Source organism: Pomacea canaliculata, linkage group LG13 (genome assembly GCF_003073045.1).
Source record: "Pomacea canaliculata isolate SZHN2017 linkage group LG13, ASM307304v1, whole genome shotgun sequence".
NCBI lineage: Eukaryota > Metazoa > Mollusca > Gastropoda > Architaenioglossa > Ampullariidae > Pomacea > Pomacea canaliculata.
In genome coordinates this window covers 17,681,646-17,704,716 of record NC_037602.1, presented here as the reverse complement: position 1 = coordinate 17,704,716, position 23,071 = coordinate 17,681,646, and the positions used below count along the sequence as shown (strand labels likewise).

At 37.6% G+C, this 23,071-nt stretch overlaps 1 protein-coding gene across 2 annotated transcripts; it reads left to right on the top strand.

Annotated features, from left to right (window-relative positions):
- The first annotated feature begins 504 nt into the window (after positions 1-504).
- Positions 505-12,342, top strand: LOC112553937. 2 transcript variants are annotated; one of them, XM_025221435.1, is made up of 4 exons: positions 507-711; positions 991-1,029; positions 2,285-2,319; positions 2,716-12,342. In XM_025221435.1, exon 4 carries the CDS (start codon positions 2,729-2,731, stop codon positions 4,022-4,024), a length of 1,296 nt encoding a protein of 431 aa, XP_025077220.1. In that variant the 5' UTR covers positions 507-711; positions 991-1,029; positions 2,285-2,319; positions 2,716-2,728; the 3' UTR covers positions 4,025-12,342. The 2 variants fall into 2 exon arrangements, with proteins under 2 accessions (XP_025077221.1, XP_025077220.1); XM_025221436.1 differs by lacking the exon at positions 991-1,029 and having other exon boundaries at positions 505-711.
- The last annotated feature ends 10,729 nt before the right edge of the window (positions 12,343-23,071 follow it).

The following is a 23,071-nucleotide window of genomic DNA, read 5'->3' as shown; positions in this document are numbered from 1 at the left end:
TGTACCGTTTCCGTTTCGTCTGCTCTGGCGTATGCGGAGGCAAAATATGCTTGTAACAACACTTCTGTTTTCGGGAAACATGTTCTAAAATCGTTAAATATTATTGATATGCAAAATTCTTACTTTTCCAGGATCAATAAGTTTAAAAATTCATTTTATTCGGTAAAATTGTGAATTCGTAAAATATAGTTTATTCTATGTCTTAATTTATCCTTCTCATGAATACTTATATAGCACTTTGTCAAACATTTTTCTGATTTAAAAGAAATGTACAGTCGAATCGGGAACTAGCATGTTGAAAATATTTGTCGGCGATATACGGTTTAAAAATAAAAACTCTTTGCTCATGCTCTGTTCATCCAGACTACAGATCGCCAAAAAAAAAACCTAAAAACCCCCCAATAATTAAGATTTCTCCCCCTCCCTTCGGCCGCAAAACCGGATGTAGTTTTGTTGTAGATGTCATCAGTAGTATTTATAGAATGAAATAGTAGTTGACTTGTAGTGACAAAATCAAAACGTGCAAGTCGCGCATATTTTATATTAAAATTTCTAAATGATCACTCTGAGAAGTTTGTTACTGGAAAAAGACGACCTTGACAGGAATAAACCAAAGAACGTAATATCCGGTTTGCAGGTGTAAGCATAACAAAGAAGGGATTCCGGTTGAGGAGGGGAGATTGAATGATGATGTGCAGGAAGACATAATAAGTACGTATTCGCTATTAAGGTGATAAAGATATCACTAGCAGTTGCGAATGGAGTTTGTCCTCGATTGAATTTTGCTTAGCTCTTGCTGTTTGCATTTGCGGGTATGCTGTAAACCGAAGGCGGTTTTCCTCCATTTTTCTCTGACCTGGTTCTGTGGCCATCATAATTATAATAATGTTGGGGATGGCGTCATTCTTTAAAATAGAGGGTAACTTTTGAGTCAGTTATGAAGAAACATTTATGCGAATTTTTTCTCTTTCTTCTTTGTGCACGATTTTGTGCAAGTTCCAGTTTCCTGTCTATATGCAGAAATTGAAAGTAAGTATAGCTGAACTTTACACCCCTTCATTTGATCTGTATTCCCAGAACTTAAGAACTCTTGCTTCATATACAGAGTTAAAAGATCATTTAATGAAAAAAGTATAAATTAAGGCAGAATGGTATGCGTTGCCATTACTTCTGCACTTGTCACTCACTGATGCCATATACTGCAACCACAGAGCAGGTAGTACATAAAACAGGAAATTCTGATGTTTTTTTGATTTATAGTCTGCAAATTTATTTATGCATTCAATTGCTGAGTTTTTCTTTTTGTGTTTAAATATTACTGGTAGTAACAGAAATGCCATTGTCACTTCAATATGCTAATTTATTTTTTAAATAATTTTTGTGTAATAAGACTTTAGCAGTGTGAAATTAATAAAAGGAATTAACAAGCTTTCAAATATAGAAAAATATCCGTGTGTGCTGACAAATGATGATAAAAATATATTTTTATTCGTGAATGAGCATCGTATAGTTGAAGTATATGATAATCTATTTTTATAATTAAGCAAGAATGAAGGAATTAGTAATAGTATAATTGCTTTCTGTACTTGTATACAGCAGCTTAAGTGTAAGGCCTGTAATGAGAAAACACGTTTTCATATTTATATTTGTTTTTGTAATTAATGTTGTTTTTGTCGCCTTTTTTTTTTATATCACTCTTGTCTAAAAACACCCAATGATTTTAAATGGAAGTATGATAAACCTTTGCCCTTTATGAATGAGAAACACTGACCTTAAAAAGTTTTACTGACAAAATCTTTGATTTTCACATATTTGAAACTGGTTTTTAGCAATAGTTTGACATTCAGTATATGATAACAACACAAATGCAGTAAAAATTTTACATGGATAGCAAAGAGACGCAGAATGGCTTTGTGAAGATGAGTACTCAAGTGATAAATTGAAAACAAAAATTGTGTAAGAAAACAACTTCATTTGAAAACCAGGTTTTAGCAACTAACCTGCTGTTATTTCCAATTTTGAGCTCAGCCTAGTGTGCAGGAGCAGCAAGGTTCTCAGGAACTTTTTACTGAAACTTGACAAAATTATTTATGACTAAGTAGGAGTAAGTTGTTAGACTGAGCCAGGTAACACCACTGTTGAATGCAACTCTTGAACTTTTGATGTTTGGGTATCAAGAAGTATTTGGAAAGAACAGGTTTTAGAAAATTAGATCTCCTTCCACTAGTTATTATTTAATAATCTTTTGAATAGCACTTTAGCACAGACATTTATATTTTTTCAGTTTGTGATGATGAGAAAGCAAGCCAGCTGACAAAGGTAAGGTAATTTGATGTGTGATTTTGGAGTAAATGTTAATTGTTGGACCTGATTTTTGTAACTGTGTGTGTAAGCCTGCACATGTGTGCATCTGTGTATATGCATTCTTGAACCATTAAAAAGTAAATTTTGAATTTTTCTCAGAAAGTGTAACTAATTTTATAGAGTAAATAAAAGTAATGCTACACATTAGTAAGCAGGACGTTGCAAGTCCTTATGCAGATTTTCAAAAGTGAAAGTTACTGGAATTTAACAATTGCTATTAACTGTCAGAATTTATTACTGGTGAAAGAAGTAGTTGCAACAAATGTAAAGGTTTATTTTAGGTTCATTATATGTTTTATTACTTCATTTATTGTATTATAAAATATTGCTTTATTGATTAAATAATGCAAGGTTGAAAACCTAGATGGAAGGACCTATGCCAGGAGGTCCGAAAGGAAAGCTGGGACGCAAGACCAAGAAACGGTCATCTAAGAAACGGTCTTCATCACAGCAGTTGGTTCAGTCAGCTGGGGGAGCAAGACACCAGCCAGACAGGTACCACTGCACAAGTTTTTCTCTAGTGTCCAACCTGGCCTCCAAACACCAGGAGGAAGATGATGGCATATCTCGTATGAGTTGGTGCAGTGCTGATGGAGAGAAGGATGAAGTTGAGTCCTTCCCTTTTGTACAACTGCCAGTCATGTGTAAGCTCAAGATATTTAGCTATCTTCACAATAAGGACAAGGGGCGGTTGGCTAGGGTGTGTCGAGAGTGGGCAAGTTTGCTCCATGACCCTTGTTTGTGGGATCATGTCTCCTTTTCCGAGCTCCCCTCCGGGTGCCTTCCCTCTGCTATTCATCCATTTGCTGATGAGTGCTACACATGCTACAAAGTAAGGGTGAGTCAATTTTCTGATTACCTGAAGTCAGTAAAACCAGTATTGAGGTTTCTTGAGTTTAAATTTGACTTCTCAGACATGAAGGAGCATTATTTAGAGATGGTGAAACGCCTACTGGCCAGATGTGCATGCCGTGACCTGCGTGTGGCCCACCTTTACTGGAAGGAGACACCACGAGAGCCACTGTGGCTCGAATCAGAACGCATGACAAGATGCGAGGAGGTTGTTCAGAGACATCGTCTACGGCAGCGCCTCTTTGTTAACTTCTTTGACCACTTCACATCTCTGGCACCCCGCTTGTCCACTCTGGTCTTGCCGTTTGACTGGTCTGAAAACAGCATTAGCAGCTTGGCAAGGTTGAAGAACCTGAAAAACCTGGTGCTGGAAAAGTACTTTGTGTTCCAGCACCTTCGCCAGGAAGCGCTGGAACGCTTGCTGGTCTCATTGCCTCACCTTCAACGTCTTCTGCTAGAAGTCTGGACACCTTCTGGACATGGTTTGGTGCTTTACTCAATGGCATCCAAGTCTTTGCAGTACTTGGATGTTTCACAGAGCCGAGGCTTTTACCTGCAATCCATTAATATGCCCAATATGGAACGCTTCCGGGTTGCTCGCCATCCATGGAATGGACCTCTTGCCCTGGCAGAACATGTCAACATTCAGTGCCTGCATACAGTGCTGGCAATTGGAGCTCCCAACCTGACCAAGATCAATGACCACTACCTCGAATCTGACTGGCGCCACAACCCGTCACCCATGCTGGAAGAGGTGCTAAAGAGTGTTTGCTCGTGCCGCAGGCATAAGACAGCTTGGGCAATGTAATAGCAGCAAATGAAGCTGTGTTCTGTTCTTTTCAGATATTTTATGTAGCACTAGAAGCCTTTTATCTTTTTCTCAGATTGCTTGATATGTAAGTGTATTTGTCAAAGGGAAGGTTTGTCGTTTTGTTAGAGACTTTAACCAGATTACCTGAAAGTCAGTGTAAACGTGTGTTCAAAATGTTTAATGGGATCCAAAAACACTTGTTTCAGATGAAGATTTTGTTGCAGCCACACACAAAACATTTTTGTTTATTTGCAGTTTTTTTTCCACATCATTTTGTTGATCTTTGATTTAATATTTTCTAAATATCTAAATGAGAGATTTTAAAAGTCTACTATTATGTTGGGAATGATCCAGTGTAGACTGTTGGAGCCACAACATAATTTTATCTTCATTTCATGCATATCTAATAGGTGTTAAGCAAGCCTTAACTCTAATGTTTTTGAGGTGATAGTGGGAATAGTAATATCAGAAAACTATTTAAACTGTAGCCAGGTAATAATATAAAGAAAAATTCAAATCTTATTAAGTTGCAATGAAGATAATTTGATAGTTCATTGGATTTTTTTGTTTTTAATAAAAATGAGTTCAGATTTATTAGAATTGTGCTGGGAAATGATAAAGTTGATTTGTTTCATATTTACAATGTAAAGATAATAGTTACCACCCATATTGCTCACAGTTTAAAAGCATGGTACAGAGTTTTCAGTACAGAAAAATTTTCAAGTTATATGAATGTCACTGGTTAATTGGAGTATTTCTGAAAATATTTGGAGAGTAACAGGTGATTTTAATAGCTGCATACCAATGTGCATATCTCCTGAGAGACAGTTTAATTTTAAGCTTTCAAAAGTGTTCATTACAAAAACACTGTACATTTTTGTCTCTGAATAACATTTTACTGACGTGTATTTTAAATCTTTAAATGCAGACCTAAAGACACAAAAAGGCAGCTGTAAAGATGTTTTGGCCTTCCCATGCTTTATATAGTGAATCAACAAGTTGTTTCCCACAGAAAACAGCAGACTACAATGAGGATACCACACATTTCTATTTCTAGTTACTTTAAGAAAAATAGTTACATGTTCCGATGACTTTCGTTGATAAATTTGTACATCTTCATTTGGTGCACTTTTGTGTTTTGTTTTATTTTCCATTTATATTACCTATAAATCTTGCATAAACATCTATTTTTATGTTAATGTGTGTAGTAGTTAAAAAAACAATTTTCCCACAGAATTACTTACAAATAAAATTGTAGCCAGGCTTTTGCTGCCTGTTCATAAGTGGTCACATTGGTTATATGCTTTTGTTTAAGTTTATGCATTTTCATTAAGTGTGCCATAGTTCCAGAAATATTTATGGTGTAACATTTTTTAAAATTTAAAATGAGTATATTTATTAACAGTTTTCCTTAGCAATTTCAGGTCCTCTTTTTAAGTTTTAAATTAAGTGTGTAATAATCAGTAATGTGACCAGACACTTTTATGCAATTACAGTTTTATTTGGCTTTCTACCTTCTAAAACAAATAGTCCACAGGAATAGTCTGTAAGGAATTTTTTCTGAATTTAAATCTTTTTCCTACTTTTATCAGTAAATAGGTCTTAACCAGCAGTTAACAGAGCTATGCAGATTTTTTAAATAAAATCACATCAGTTGCTGTTTCTTTACATTCTGGACCTTGTTATGAGATATTCAGTTTGATACTGATCACATACGTGACATGTTACAAATGGTATAAGTAAGATGGAAAACTGTAAGCAGGAAACTAGAAATTGATATACATTTAATTTTATGACTGTGATTGTTTAAAGCCAGGGGAAGAGAATGTGGGGGAATATTTATTGATTAAATGTTTTTGAATCTTTGTTTCAAAGTTTTGTTTCTGTGGATTTTAAGAACATGTGTATGTAGAAAAAAAGGACTGTGGCAGTTGTCAATGTATTATTATTGCTTTTTTTTTTAAGTTTAACTGGCACAAACTGTACACATAATTTTTGTAGAAGTAAAAAAACTTTAATATGTTTTTAGAAACACATGTATTATTAAAATTAGCCATTTTTGTGGCTTTGTTCTTTGTGTAACAAGTGGCATTTTGTGACTATGCTGAAGCTATCTGTGCGGCTTTTGTAAGTGATAGTTTAAGATAACTTTTTTAAACTCTATATCTTTAGCATTACCTCATAAGCATCGTCATAATATTTTTGAAGATCCAAATATTGCTGATACGCTCTCTCCTGAAGAAAATTTGATGTTTAGAAAAAACAGCTTGGTTCATCTTGATCACTAGTTTATTTTTAATGATTGCTGTAAGATGAATGGATGTTGTGGATTTGAAAGAAAAATATCAGTGTCTGAGACATGTATATTTTTGGCATAGAACTATTAGAATTTAGGGGATGATTATTAATTAATCCTTTCAGTGCCTAAAACTTAGCAAATGCAATGTTTTTTCCCAAACGTTTATCCTGGGAGGATATTTTAAAAAACTACTGCAAAATCGTCATCCCAAGATGTGACCAAAGGTTCTGAAAATATAAGTGAACAGACAAATTGTTTTTTAATATGGTGCTTTCATTATTTAAAAAAAGGGGGTTGCTTTTAAAAATAATTTTTTTGGGGCATGAGTCATGAGCATATATGTATGTAATTTCTGGGCATTTTAAGGACAAAAAGAATAATGATCAGTCCATACATTTTTCATTGATCAGATCTCCGTTATGTCAGTGTTTACATATTTAGAGAGCAACCACACATATAGTGCGTGTCCCTGATCCTATCTGCAGCATAAATGTCAGCTGAGAGAATTTTGAAATGAACACCATCCCCAGTACAAAACACAATATGGGAAGTAACAAGGGTGGCTTGCAAGATCAGAATTTCCTCCCCTTAAATGCTTCCTAGTATGCAGTGCTCTAGCACAGTGGTTCTCAAAGTATTTTGGACCATAGACCACTTAACTAAAATAAAAGACCACCAAAGCCTAAAATCACTCTGTACTCTGAATTTCAAATTTAATTGCCATATTTGTTTCATTACAATTCAAAACTAAATGTACTTTGTGACAGTATAGTATAGCAATAAGTTTACTTAAAATTACATACTTTTCAATGTTCTTTATTAATTAAAATGTTAATGCGATGAATGTAGTTTTTTTGATGAGATATTAACCTGAGAAACATCACTTTGCTGGCATATGATGACTGTCAACTGCGGACCACCTGACTTATGCGTGTGGCCCACATGTGGTCTGTGGACCACGCTTTTAGAACCACTGCACTAGCAGAAAGAATATTTTCATAATTCTTTTGCTGTGAAGAATTAGTTCAAAAATGCTATATCCTGGGGTTGGAAAAAAGGAGTAAAAGATGAAAATGTAAATTGAAGACAGATGGCATCATGAAGGGAAGAGTTAGTTACCAGCTTCAAATGCTTGTGCTTTGTGAGACTTCGAATCTTGGATGACATGCTGGAAAATACCTTCGGAATCTGTGACATGGAGACTATGTGTTACATGCTCTAGGCAGTCGTGAATCATAAAGAATATATGAACATGCTCACTGCCATGTCATAAATCTCACGTATAACACCAAGTGGCCTTAGAGAATTTTGTGGATCAGTATATTCAAACTTACTTTTTGCAAAGCGATAAGGTAAAGCGTGTTGATAAACTACATCTATTTGTTGATGGTTACATCAAACTCAACTGCAACTCCTTTTCTGTTTCAATCTGAAAGAAATTAGCGATAGTTTGAGATAAAAACAGTCTGTTAAGGAATACACAATTTGTGTGTGTGTGGCCAAGTCTTTTTATAAGCAAATCAATACTGACAAACTTATAAAAAATTAAATAGCTGTGTCATAATAAAAACTAATGGAAAAAATGTGATTGGTGAGGCAGCATTTCATAGATATAAAATGCATTTGGCAAAATCTGATTGTTTTTCAGCAGATGAGTAGCTTAAAGATGGAAGGACTTGGCTGAAGAAAAGCTTAGAAGAAATTTAAATTTTATTTAAACTTTCTTATGTTAAAAGTTCATTTCAATATGATGAAAATGGTAACTATAATGTTTCTTTGAATTGACCGTGATGGAATAGAGTTTTTTTAGGATCCAAGGATAAGTTGCCTGCTTGTGTAATTTTATAGTTAAGGATGTTATTTATAACTGCAGAGAAGTGCAGTTGTTGTCTAAAAGAGTGGTTTCAGATGTGACAAAGTAGTAAATAACACCTCTGTTAGCAGTCATTTTGACATGTGAGCAAGATAAAATAAGAGTGTTTATGTTTTGCTGTAACCTTTGTTTAAAAGAGCTTGCTGTCATACATTCTTCAATATCATTTTGACAGAGAAGATACCCTGTCTTGTTTGGCAGCAGCCAGATTTCAATGATTTTTAGTTTTCTGCTAATCAGAATGCTACTTAGTAGATTGGTTGAACTGTTTTGGGCATAGTTTAGTGATATACAGGACTTAACGAAAATTAAATTTTTGATCTTATGGTGTTTTGTATGTGCTAACTCTTATGTTGAGAAAATGTTATATTGTCCTGCACATAATGCAGTCTTCAGCTGGTACTGCAAGAACTGCCAACAAGATGGAAAGGTTTAGAATTAGAGTTGGTAATTGCACTCATACTGATGTACAGAAGACTAGTGGGTAGAATCACTGAGCCAACTACTGAGATTTGAAGTATTTAGGAATGTTCAGTCTTTTGTACTGAGGCATTGAGAACGTTTCATCTGGGAGATGTGGAAAGGTGAATGAGAAAAACAGAAAAGCAAAAAAAAAAATAATTAAAATGTCATTTAAATGTATTTGTCAAAAAGAGTTATTTTTAGCATTTATTTACTTTTCCTGCCTTGTGGTATATTTAAAGAAACTCGACACTGGCAGTTATCAGTTTTATCTATGGACTTAGAGCATATAACTGCTCCATGTTGTGTGAATATTGAACTGTTTTATTCATTGTTTTCATTTTATAGTAGATTGTAGATCACCTTTTAATTTTTGCTTACCAAATGATCTCATACCGTATGATTGGTTTTGTTTCTGAAGTATGTATACAGTTGCAGTTGGCTATTTGTTTCACTTGAACTTTTACAGTGAGTTTGAGCATGACTGTTATAATGACTATAAAATGGCATTCATTGTTAAGCATACAGCTTCATTTCTCCTAAATGGCAAAAAGAGCTAAAATATAAAGATGGAAAATGAAGTCTTAGCAAAGTATTTTGATTGTTTTTATAAAACAATCCATATATGTTGAAATTTTGGTTACTACGTAATGTCGGTTGCATATTTGAGTATACATGAAACTTACAGTTTTAGTGTACCAGAAAGCTTTTGAGATTGTTCCTTAATAACTGCTTTGTTAATGTTGACAATGGCAAGAAATGAGCCAGAACACTTACAGTGTATTTTAAAAAAAAGATGAAACAGCAAGCAATTACAATGTTTATGCCATTTGTTGAGTAGTTGCAGACCTTAAAAAAAAAGAACTGAATGAGCATATTTAAAAATTTTGATAAAACTTGTTCTTTTTATTAGTTTAGAAGTGCATGTAATATCAGCTGCATGTCAAAGGAAACTTTATTTGAGGCCAGTTTACCCTAACTTGCATTACGGAGTTGTTTTCAGATAAGTATATGGCAATCAAAAAGAAAAAGTCTGTAAACAGTCCTGATGATTAAAAAAAAATACATTTGTGACATATTTTTTTCAATGTTTATGATTTTCACAATTTCATATTGTTTACCATGTAATTATCAATAGTAGAGTTATGTAAAAACATTAATACTAGTCATCTGGTATGATGTATTAATCCCTTCCCTAACCCTCTCTATTTATTTTGAAATGGATGAAAATTACTGGGAATATTACAAGCTTGACACTTATAAGACTTTACTTCAAACTTTGGTATGTTTAGAGAAGCTTGTGTGAAAGCATTATTTTTAAAACTGTGATTACAACATGACAGGTCTAGATTACAATTCTGACATCTTTTACTGTATGTTTGGCTAGTAGAAGAAATACTGTTTGGTAGTTGTCTTTCTTTTCTGTCTATATCAAATATTGTGTCCTGGTGTATTGCCTGTTCTTTATCATCATCAGCACATGACTCACAATGACCACCAGTGTTTATATCTGTGCACTTAGTTAAGCAGTAGAGGATGTCGTCTGTTATAACTGCTTTTTCTTCCTGGTAATTGCTTGTACTCCCTCAGTCCTGGCCTTCACACCAGGTCTAGTTTTATTGCACTTTTAACATTTCTGGTCACCCCTTTCTGGACCTCTTGTTAGGTAAGCCTGTTTTGTTCAGATGACTAATTATGCCTTAGAAACTATTTTTTAACCTTCTTCTATAGCACTCTGAACAGGAGCAGTAAAGGAAGACTAGTTTGATATTCTTTAAGATTTTGTGGCTTCTTACTCTGTTATCTTACGGAAGGAAAGTCTTTTCAAAAGGTCATTTTCAACTCTTATTCATGTACACTTACACTTTTCACCTTCTGTTCAATCATGTTTGTTTATTTACATGGGAAGGTTAATTCTGTGAATGACATTAAAATTTCTGACAGATACCTTAAGGTTTGGTCTGTAGTCTAGGATTCAATTATGATGTATCATCTGGTTCCCAATTTGAATTGATTGCGAGACAGAAAAAAATCTTCAGTTGTTGTCTTCACCACTTTTTACGCCTGTCCTGACTTTGTCCTAGATGCCATAATTTTATTATCATTTTTTACTTTTGTTTTCATTTGTTGCTCTCCTCTGCTCTGGTAGATTATTTGTAATGGAGTTGTAAAATACTAGTGTTGTTGTCCAATTTGCTAAAGTCAAAAGTCTCGGGAAAAGAAAAGTTTGAAATACCACACTGCTTAAATATTTCCATTGGCAAGGATTATTTCGTGAATATGTACCTTTTACTTTGTAATATTTTGACTGTTGCTTTTAAACCTGTGTTCGTTCTGCTGTTGCTTTTTTTGTAATATTAAAAGTGACTTTACCTATCAGACTTTTTTTAAAAAGAAACAAGTAAGCAACCACCATGCAAACTTTGTCCAGCCAATGTACAGTTGGCATCAAAACTGAGTGTGCCTTGAACTACATGTCAACTGTTGGTATTAACATTTTGAAGGTAATTTATTTACCATCTGCTGAGTTCAGCTCGATTTTTATAATTTAGCGTAGAAAGACAAGGGAATTTATTATCATTTTTTAAAAATTCCCAGTCCCCGGATTTACATAGAGTTAAGTTTATTAATTTTGCATTGGAGATACAGTTGTCTCAAACGCAGAATGCTGTAAGCTGGCTGTGGTGGAGACATGGCAAGTAAAATCCTCTCGTAACTTTTTAATGGTGGTTACAGGGAAAGTTCAAGCAGGTAGAGCAAAGAAAATGTGTCTGTGTCTTTTCCCATACGTCACCGTAGCTTGGAAGACAGCTTTGTGAGGACAATCTGCTGAGACATAGGGAGAGGGTAGTCATGGAAATTAGAGACAATTTTCTGATGAAAGACCTGTGGACTCCAGTGTCTTCTTCATCAGACCCATATGGTGGAGTATGAAACTAAAGCACATTTTCTTTCTTTCTTTTTTTTTATTATTATTATTTTTTTTTAAAACAAGACGATCATATTTGTCGAATATGTGAGTATGAGAAATCGTTTCATGTGTCGATTAAGAAGGCCGTACGGTCATGACAAAGCAGGAGACATGGTGGTATGGTATGGTATGGAAGACAGTAAACAGGTTATGAACTTGTCATTATTTTCGTATGAATAATGGTTATTTTAATAGGGGTAATGAGGCTCGAAGAGGTAAGAGGAAATTACAAGAAAAGCAGAGGTGAGAACGGAGAAGTGACCGTGGAATAGTTGGTCACACGCAGAGTTTGAACAGTGGAGGACTTAGCTTGAGGCCACCTTCCTGCCTTATCATGGACCCCTATCAATAGTTTTGCAACATTCTCTAGTGTTTGATTTGTATGGAGTTTTATACACTTTGGTTTGAGTCATTGTTTTCTTTTAGGATGTCAGCATTTAAAAAAAAAACTATATGGTTACGTGAGTATTGTGCAGCTTGGAACCTTCGTGTTCAGCTCAATTTGTGTATGGTGAGTGGTGACGACGACAGTGTTGATGATAATGCTTGTGACTACAATGATGATGGTAAGGGATGCAGATTGAAAGGGTGATATAAATCTTGCTATTTTTCTCCTGGATGGTAACAAATTATATAATTTTTTTTTTGGAAATTGTTATTAGAAAATGACATTAAAGAATCAGCACAAATAAATGTATCGCGTCTCTTGATGTTCACTTGTGTCATTTTACAGAGCATCTCACCTTAGGTGTGCTTATTAACTTTGTGAGTTTCTATTTATATATAGATAACAGTGAAGGATGAATGTAGCTGTAATTGAATGACAGAAAGAGATCACGTGACCTGAAGTATATACCGTGGCATTCTAGACTTCTCCAGACCCTCAGAGGATCAGGGCTGAATGGACACTATATCTCCCAAGGGATCGAGCTGTTATCCGGTCATGGCGGCTACAGACCTATACTCAGGTATAGGTTATTGGCTCGAATGACCTGTAAGTTACACACGGGACATGAATTCCACCCAAGGGTACTTGATTCACCACATGCAAGAGGCTGAAATTTCATTAACAGCAAAGAGGTGCGGGCTATAATATTGTTTACAGCTGTATATAGATATACAAAAGTGTGCTAGTAACCTAGCAGAGAAAACAACATGGCACCGCAGTCTGTTGCAAGACTGAACCTAGTTAGCAAATTTTCGAAGATTCATCATTATTTGAGAGACTTATTTTCAGAAGGAAGAAAATTTCAAAGGAAGAAATTTTCTGTTTGAATCGTATTTCCCCATTTTAATTCTCCCCGTCTATTCCCTCCTCTCCGTGTCAGAAAATGACGCATGTTAATGTTTTGCTACAAATGCTAGGCATACCATCGTTCTCGGGTAGTATTAACCTGTCACCAGCTTCACGCTATATTCATCATTCCGGGTGCAGGCGCTTCCACAGGTTGGAAAGGTGCGGTCATGTACTGGTGTTTGTGTAGAACTGGCGTCTAGACACCGGCATCCCTTCAAGGGGGAAAGGTGTTCTTGGTGCCTGCACGACTGATTCATAACTAAGTTCGTTTCATCACTGTCATAAAATAAGAAAGATAAAAAGAAAAATTAAACGATGAAAAAAAATTACGAAGGTAACACGTCAAAACAAAGATAATGAAACAGGTGAACATTAGAATAACAAACAAATACATTAAAAAAGGTAAATAGCTCTAAGAAAAAAGTTGTTTCTACAACCGTTTTCGGACAACGCATGCAAAGTTTTAGCGGACAGTAGGAGTCTGGGGGGATGGGCAGGGAGGATGGTCGTTCGGTAGAGATGTGGGATGTTCAGGTCCCGTCTACATCCACAATTTTCGCTCAATGACTTGCTATCGAGACCGAGCTGCTCGGATTCGTCCACGAGACCTGGCGAGAATGTTCCTTACATCATCATTGTTTCTCGGGCATCATGGGTACTGCGGAACTCGATCATTCTGTCGGATGGATGTAAGATGCATGGGGACTATTAAACTATGATATGTTGTTGTCGCTGCTGTACATCGACGTCTCCCCCATTCGACGACAGGTGACTCACTTCCGTACACAACCCATTTAATAATGTAAATAATAACGCATTTCCATTCTTTACGGTAGGTAAAGTGCGGTATGCCGACACAAATATAGAAATATACACTCAAGAAGAAGGCATAAAAAATATAGACGAATCAAATCAATAGACACAGGACAACAACATACATAACAGTACAGATGTGAGGTGTCGGATGACTGCTGTACATTGACTCATACTCATTGGCTTCATTTGTGTCTTGCCTCCATAGGACACGTGGCAGTGTTCATGACCATGCGATCGCTGTGTGTTATTTCATCAAGGGAAGCCAACATAGACCATCAGTATTAGTTCTCCTTCTCATCAGCTTACAGTTATTCCTTCTGTCAACTGACAGTCTTGATGTCTTCACTGCAGATGCAGCGAGTGTTGAATGTCTTCAGAGGCTTTTGCTGATCCTGATGGCAGTGGACCTTACGATCTGGTGGCAGCAAACAGTGGGTCATTGTGATCCCACGCCTCTTTCGTTCTGACACTGTCACCCCATGCCCACCTCATTCTGACATCGTGACCTTTCCACTTCCATCAATCATTGCCGTGGCGAGGAATATTACTCTCGCTCGTCGTGCGATGGGATACTTGTACATGCGTGCGTAATAAGCTATTTGAAAACTCGGCAGCAGCAAGACTGGTAAATATAAAAATGTTTACCCTCACAACTGTAAAGATATGACTCGCCTGACAGCCATAATAATGGACATGTATCTCTGTGTGTTTGTGTGTGTGCGTTCGCGCGAGAGAGAGCATGCACGTGACTACCACGAAGCACGGCTGTAAACAGACACTCCCTCGACAGGGTTTCTCGGCTTAAAGACATCCATCACACATAACGAAGCCTCCCAAACTATTCGCCGACAACAAAAAGAGCATTAACTTCGTATTTGTTAAAGATGTGGGGGATGTAGATATGCGGCAAGAAAACAGAACTAACAAGGACTGCCTCTTCTCTCCATGTCAGCCTCTTGTCGAGAGTCAGTGTGCGGCCGAGTACACTATGCTTCTGATCTCGCCGATTCCTACACGCAAACATTATTGCTTTCTTTTCATATAAATTCCGACAAGTTTCTTCTTTAAAAGTTAAAAAAATATGTATAAAGAAAAAGAAAATATTAGACAAGGAGCAAAGTTTGTGCAGTCATAATGCGCACATGGATTGAGTATTTTCTGTGTTGGTGTGTGTGAGAGAGATAGAGAGATGGATGGAAATCATAAGAATGTCAAGATTGATATTGGGTACCCTCAAAACTACATCACAGCCTGTATCACAAGGGGTGAGTTATACATTGCGCACATTGCAGACTTACAATCACATACCACCTACACGTCTGTCATTTTCACGAAACGATTATGCAACTGAAAGGCATCAAAGCAAGTGTGTATGTGTTATGTGATATTTGAAAGTTACAGAGGCAGAAGAAAACAAGGACAAAGATTTCCAGTCTGGTGATGACACAGCCTGTATCACGTGACTCAGGTCTAAGCTTTAAGAGTGACAATATTTACTGATAATGGCACTCACTAAAATTAATTTAAAATACATTTCTTTATGTAAGCTCACTCACAAACCTACAGTCTTCATTCACACCACATGTAGAAGAAATTAGTGTGAAATTTTTTTGAGTAAGTTTTTATAACGTTTACCGCAATGATTTAAAAGAAGTGTAAAATATTTTTTGCCGGTAATTGAATCATGTTTATGTGTCGACACCGCTTCAGTCATATGTTTATTCATGCGTTCATGCAGGTACGCGCGCGCACACACACACATACGCACGCACACACGTTGTGAAAGGTAGACGCATGCTGGCTGGCTCAAACATTTTACACACTACTAGTTCAGGATGAGGAGGTAGGTCACATCTAAGCCTTTATCCCAGCCCAGGCTCGACCTAACAAAAGATTATGATAACGAGCACCAGGGTCGAGATGCGTTCGAATCTACGAAGCATGAGATCACCAGGTGGCAGCTGGCGGCCCCTCGTGAGCAGCTTCAATAAAGTGTGTTTATTGCACTGTTATTTGTTTAGCTCAGGCTTGCATCGCACGTGTTACCCAGACACGAGACGGGAACAGAGTTTCGCTTGGCTGGCTAGGCCTTGAAGATGTTGATGTTGTCGTCTTAGAAGTGCAGCAACCAATTTTGCAATCAAAGCACTGTTGTGTGTTTAGTCCCTGCTTAATCTTCATGTTTTGTTCTTCGTGAAGTATGCAGTTAAAATGTTCAAACATCTTGACTGTTTTAACAAAAACGAAAATGTCTTTATTGAACCGCAAGTCTGGTAGACAGTTTCAAGAAGTGCGATTTCTGGTCCCTGGTCTATTCTTAATCTTTTTAAATAACTTTTTCAACTGTTAACACCACTTAAATGACTTCGGGAAACGAAAAAAAAAGTCTATCCACTTTGCATTTTACACAGATTCATTTCTTGCACCCTCTTCTTTCATTCCTTTTATTTTACTGATTCAATTTTTTTTTGTCTCTCTATGCCCCAAGCGATGCCGCCATTGTATCCGTCCGCTTATCGTTTGAGTCTGAATCTCGTAAATTTTCTTTTATGGTGACTCTCCACAGGTGTCCAAGTGATTGGAAATGCGAATCACAGAATACGACATATTTGAGACGTTTACCTCCCATCTCTCTCTCTCTCAAAAAAAAAAAAAGGATTTAAAAAGAAAGACAAAAAACCCACCGGCAACAAACGCTTGCTGCACACAGCGAGATGGATGCTGTGAGAGTATGTTGTCAGTCTGACGCTGGGGATCAGACTGCAGCCACAACAGCCTACGCCACTGCAAGGAGGAGAGCAGGCGGGCCTGGTGATGAATGATGGGAGTGGCGCACCGACTTCGTGGTGTGGTGCAGGGGGTCAGGGGGCTGGGGCTGGGGCTGGGGGGGAGAGAGAAAGAAGAACAGCAAAATGCACAGCAGTGACTGTGCACGTGAAGGATACATTTTATTTCATGTAAGCATGTTATTTACACTCTTCGCGGTGCTGTTCATGACATCTCTCTTCCCGTACAGATACCAAATCTCGTCTGTATAACCACGCGAATCTCGTATATGAACGTGACATTTCATAGGGTTAAAGGGCGTCGCACTTTTATACATGAAAAAAGTGGAGATAAGCCTCTCCCACACCCTTCCCCCAGCAGCTCTCAGTACACATTCCATAGACAAGAGGAAACAAATACACAAAGAAAAACTGGATGATGTGTTACACAAGGATGCGAGGACTGCCTATAGGGCGCTATTATTGCAGGCTCACATCTGCATTGAGAAGTGCTTCTAAGAAACATGGAAAACGCACAGAACGGTTAAGAATGACATAGGGGTTGACCCACAAGGAGTAAAGCTGCATAGAAGTAAGTATAACTTCCATCAGATGTGTGACTACATCATCAACCGTAGATGCAGAGGTGGCGTGGACATTACCTACAGAAGCTGTGGGCACTACATGCAAGAAAGAGATAGGGCAGGACGACCTGGGACAGAAGCAACAGCCCAAGGAATAATTAAAGTGTCAGAGTTGAATGCCACACAGAAGTCTAGACACCCCAACAAAAAAAAAAAAAAAAAAAGAAACAAGATGAAATACAGTAACAAAACACAACACATCAGCACAGTTCCCACAACTTCTGTACGGTGGTGTCAATCACTTCCTCCTCTCTTTTAGTTTTATTTGCAGCATTTTCTCCACCTTCCAAAATTTTATTTCAACCTTGTCGAAAGAGTTTCTACGAAGACAAATAATTCGCTATTTGTTTCAAAAAGTTCAGCAAGGAACCACGTGCCTTTTGAAACAGAAAAAAAGAAGACGACTTACTTCAGTATTCATTTATTTGCTTGATGAACTGTGTGCAATCATTATTATACTTCGTTGCTTCAAAAATCACCAAAGTTTCATGTATCGAATCTTGATTAGTGATGGGAATATTTTCGAGTCTTTTGTCCCGAAAGATTTTCTGGTTGAACTTTCCCAGATTAAATTATGAGCAGTTTCCACTTTTTCTCTTCTGCCTGTGAACTTTATCGGACTACCATTGATCTAAACAACTACAGGAAACCATACAAATAAAAAAAGATATTTTTTCTAAGTTTAAAGAAGAACTTTTGTGTTTACACAGCCTCATCTGATATAAAGCCTACAGGACAACGTGTGACAACCGAGACATGATTTTCAAAACATCATTACTGGAAATTCCTCCCATAGCAGGGTAGCTAATTGATTTACTTTGCTGGCAAAAATACTGGATGAGCAATTTTTTTCCTCTTGTTCCAGGATATATAACTGTACACCCACGACTTTCTATTTTAGTGTAGCATGGGACCAGTATCAGAGAGTGCAAAATCTTGACATACGAATACGTATGGATACACTGCCAACTAGTGTTTTTGTACTCAGCTTACTTATTTAAAAAAATAAATTATTCTGATAGTCTTTTCAAGTCAAAATAGGGTTTTATATTTTGAATTTCATTGTCCTGTCATTAGACAACACACGTGTGAAAGTTTTCATAGGACTTATAATAAGGAGAGTCTCAACATTCTACTTATACCGAAAAGAACGGATTTGTCACATAAATTCGCCTAAATAATTATAAATATTTTAACATATTCCATAGTTGTACCAAAAAGTCCTTAATTAATGTACATTGCCAAAAATAGGTGTTCAACAGTTTCTTTTGTTTGACAAAAAGTTACCCTGACCTGCACACAAAAGAGAAACACTCATCAAGGTCTCTTCTTCGACAGCAGCAACAACTGTAACAGAAAAGAAAGGGTCTATCACTGTCCTAGCTCCTTGCAAGTCATTATAAAATGAAAGAAGGCATCTGCCAGAAGAAAGAAGACATTTGCAGCACTTCAGGACTTTTCGCGATCATAGCGATTCAAGATACCTGCACTAACCAAGGGAACTTAAAACATGCAAAACAGCTTTATCTACATAGTGGCTGCAAGAGTGCTTCGCTCTCAGGGTTTTGTCTTCGAGCTCCACACAGGAAAACGTCCAGAATGAAGATTTAAAATACAGTTATTTCCTTTCTCTTGCATCCTCATGCCTATAATCTGCGTGTTTTGCAGCTGCCAGTGATGGACATAACCATTTGTTCCTCCACTAAGCAAGATTGAAAAGGAAATCACAGACGAAATAACTCGATGGAGACACTCTAAGCAGATCGACAGTTCCCCCTGAGCTGTCAGGTTCGTTTTTGCTGATCAACTCCCCTCTCGTCCAGATTCTGTTGGGGTCTGAATGGTTGAAGAAAGTACAGATGCAGCCGACGCTAATTGCAGATAATGTGTGGATTTGTGTTTGTGCGGAAAGAAAATTTAGCAAAATTTGTGTCCACAAGTCTTCAAACTTTTTTTTTGCACTCTTGAACACTCCTCCGGTCTCCCCAAACATATGTGATGTCTTATTTATGATCTTTGTCTCTAACCCATTGAATACAATGTCCTTTCTTTTGGTAGGGAGTAAGCGGGTAAAGTTAACTTGAAAGACAAATATTTGCTCTTGATTCACGAGCAACTGACTTGGTAAATAACTTACCGACCGGCTTTAACAGAAGTTGTCAAGAAAAGATGAGCCTGCACATTCCTAGTTTGGTCAATGTCGCAGACGAAACCAAAATCAGAAACGCAACGGAAAACAATTCAAGAAAAAAAAAAAATAGTGTGAGGAAAGTAAATGTTATTCTATTTGTTTCTGTTGAGTTTGGTCCAAAACAGGCGATATATGGGAGAAAGTTATCTGCAGGGAGAGTTCAGACATTACCAGCTGGATAAAAGATACTGGTAGGCCAACCAAGATGCCATCAATAAAGCATTATTGCAGCTCAAATGCCGGTAAGGTATTTACCCAGCCTGGAAAGTTTAACCTGCTGGGAAAGTGTGCTTCATGAATCCGAGTCCTGGTCGGAACCTATTGTCCGCTGTTATCACATCCTAGACAGTCTGTCACAGTTCGCGACATTCGAGCGACGAAGCGTCTTCTCACCGTCTGCTCCCTTCGCCTTTCTGTTGGTAGTCGCATGGACGTTGGACGAGGGAGTCTTCTGTGACATTTCAGCCCGTCAGGGGCTGTTGTGGCGACTGCCGCCATGATAAGGGCAAAGGAGCTTTTCCGTGGCGTCTAAAGACTGTCGGGAACAATTTGTCATAATTTCCCCAGTTGCGCCTGCCATGCACTGGAAAACAGTTGGCTGGGCTGCCTTCAGTTGACGGAGGTGAGTTGTGTGCAGTTGAGGCAATCAGACATTTCGGGGTGCTGCTCCAGCCTTCCGATAAATCCGCCATCAGAATGATGAGCTAGCGTCCCGCGACATGACCCTCCCTGTGACATCATGTCAGGGCAACACCAGAAATAACAGAACTTAGACACATTCAGTCCACCATAAAATGTGTGGAGGCAGACATTCGTGCAAACTTAACACAGAGAAAGTTTCCCAGATGCCTCTGTGAAGGTCTGGCGAATTCGTCCTCTTCTTCCTGTGACCTCTGACCTCAAGCATCTGGGCCTCTCACTACAGTTGACCGAAGGTCTAAATTCAGACCAGTTACACTCTACTGGCCAAGCTCAACGGTCCGTTTCCTAATTTCATCTGTTTGTCGTTTTCTTTTTTTATATCTAATTTTATTCTATTTTTTTAAAATTAAGGTTTCGCTACATCCAATTATATTGTCAAGATAAGGAATGTTAAATTCCGTCAGTTATGTTCGGTGGCTTGATCTTGTAGCATGAATCAAAGACATTCAGAGAAAAAAATTACATACGTTTTTATTCCTTTATTTTTAGAGTCTGGAATCGTGGTGTTAGAGGGGGTCAGGAGTGAAAGACAAGGGAAAACAACCATAACTGCATATAAAACAGAGGAATGGTGAAACTACATTAAATAAACCACTTGGATAAACATGAAATGTGACAGCCCAGTTGCTTTGACTTGTAAATTGAGGTTCTGATTTCATTTGTCGCGACCAATTCTCCTACGAGAAAAGAATCTTGCGAACTTCAATGCAGAGAAAATTATTGTTCAGAAACATAAAGGCCTAAGTGGCGTGATGTCCCTTCTCCTAAAGTATGGCAGCTATCTGTATTTTTTCTGTTTTTATTTTAAAGTGATTTCTTTTGCTGTTGGATTCTGTTTCCGCTAAGTTTGAGGTGTTGACCTATGACCTATGACCGCATGTTTCAGTCTGTGGACCAGCATCTTACAGAATTTGCCTCATTTGTCTAGAGTTGCTTTGTTGTATTTTTGCCTTGGGTGTTTGTTAGAGATAATGAAACAGGACAACACCCAATAGGCATTAAATAAGTTTAGCAGGTGAGTCGACCTCACTACTTTGGTGAACATAGAAACAAAAAAATATTTTATCTCGTGATGTTCCAACACACATACTGTTATGTTCACTTAGTGTTTCTCTGTGTACATGTATTTTTACTGTCACCTTTGACCTGTGCATGGCATTCATGCATTCATGGCATAATCCTGCAGAAGGATTATTTTCCAGCTGAAAAGGAAATTAATAGCCCAAACTAACATAATAACAGTTTTATGAAACCAAAATAAAATATTTGCTACATCTGTCGTTACTAACAGTAATTAATTGTTGGGTGTTGTTGAAAAATGTCCCTTTCTTTCATAAGGGGTTTGTAGTTTCGAACGAATTCCGTCATATACAATCCACACTTGATATTTACCGCTACCATGAAAATTCCCCAAAAGAATTTACAAAACAGCTCATGTACAACAATGTTCTTAGAGTTGAAAATATATAAATGGCAAATTACTCAAAAGAATCAAAGAGACAAATCGTGTGTATCCGCTCTCCTTTGGCAGATGATTACATGAACCATAATTACATGATTACATAAACCATTAGTACATAACCCATTAACACAATTACATGAACAATGTTTACAGCTCGATGTTGACTAAATGATTTACTATTCCGTTTACTTGGACGGACACAAGATTTGATAAAAAAGTAGCAAAACGAACGCTTAGTTACCTCCCTCTCTATCCCCTTCCCTGACCCTTTTTGACTTCCTATGCCTCTCATTTCCCTGCCTATCAGTTTCTTTTCCTGTCCTTGCATTTCCTCAACCAGCGTGTATTCTTTCTGATGTCATGGATCTTTGCTCTCCCATCGGTATGATCATCTCTCCGCTCTGCAGCCGCAGCAACCCTCGAACTCTTCCTTGCGCACCGGCGCTTAACTTCTCCTTCTCTTTCCCGAGTTTTTGTGCTTCATCTTCACATCCACCTGTTCCCGTAAACTGAGCTCATCTCGCTCTCATCTAGAGGGCGCTGATCGCGATAACCGCACGTGCAGACAGAGACAGACATCGCTGATGTTGCCCTTCAGCCGGCATCACCGGAGAGTGCAGGACCCTGATGGCTTATTCTCTCCCTTGACTTGCCGCTGTTTACCTGCGGTTGCGCCGCACACTGTGTCTAAAAAGTCTTTTCACAGCAAAGATTAGCGCCAGCTGTGGACGACTTGGTTTACGGAAGCTCGGCCTCCGGGGTGGGTGTCAGATTGCTGTTCTTAATGTCACCGTTGAACGACTTTGTATGAGACACGAAGAGAGAAATTCACTCCCCTACAGGGCCTCGAGCTAAAAAAGAAGAACCAATCAAATTCCTGAAAAAAAGTAGGTGGGGGTCATAAAACATAAAAATGCTAAATATAGCTTGGATAGCAAACGGAGTAGGGTTTGATTTTTTTTTTTTAAAGAAGGAGGCTAAAATTTCGCAGGAAACTACATATTTCTCGATTATGCACAAAAAACGCTTTTTATAGAAAAACAAAAACCATGAACCTTCACTTCGTATGCAGGTTTGTGCTATAAATAGCTATCCCTCTTAAGCTATGGGGCCTTGTATGGGGGGGGGGGAATTCACCTCTTCAAGCATTTTTATTTCGTTGGCCCAGGGAAAAGATAAACTGCACACATATAACAGATTTTAGTAACTACGATGAAAGATGTGTCTGATGACAAATACATCAATGTCCAACGCCAAAAGGGGGAAGATAATTCTGAAGAGAATACGTTAGTTAACTTGAGAAAAAGAAATTCACACCAAAAGCAATTTAATCTCATGTAATCAATTTCGCTTATTACGGAGTGCATTCAGGTAAAGACAACTCTTATATTGCAAGTGTTTATTTGTTTGATAAATATGGTCTTCAAGTGCAGCAAGGTGCTAGCAGCCACAGAGTACTTCTGAAGACAGCTGTAGACGTTACTGATGTCCATCACTGTGGACAGAACACATTAGCTTGGTCCAGCCTTCACCATCTTCCTTCGCTTAGTTAATTCCTTGTC

What these genes read in the sequence shown, in the direction of transcription:
- LOC112553937 (XM_025221436.1), top strand. Translation starts at nt 2,729, where the DNA reads ATGGAAGGACCTATGCCAGGAGGTCCGAAAGGAAAGCTGGGACGCAAG.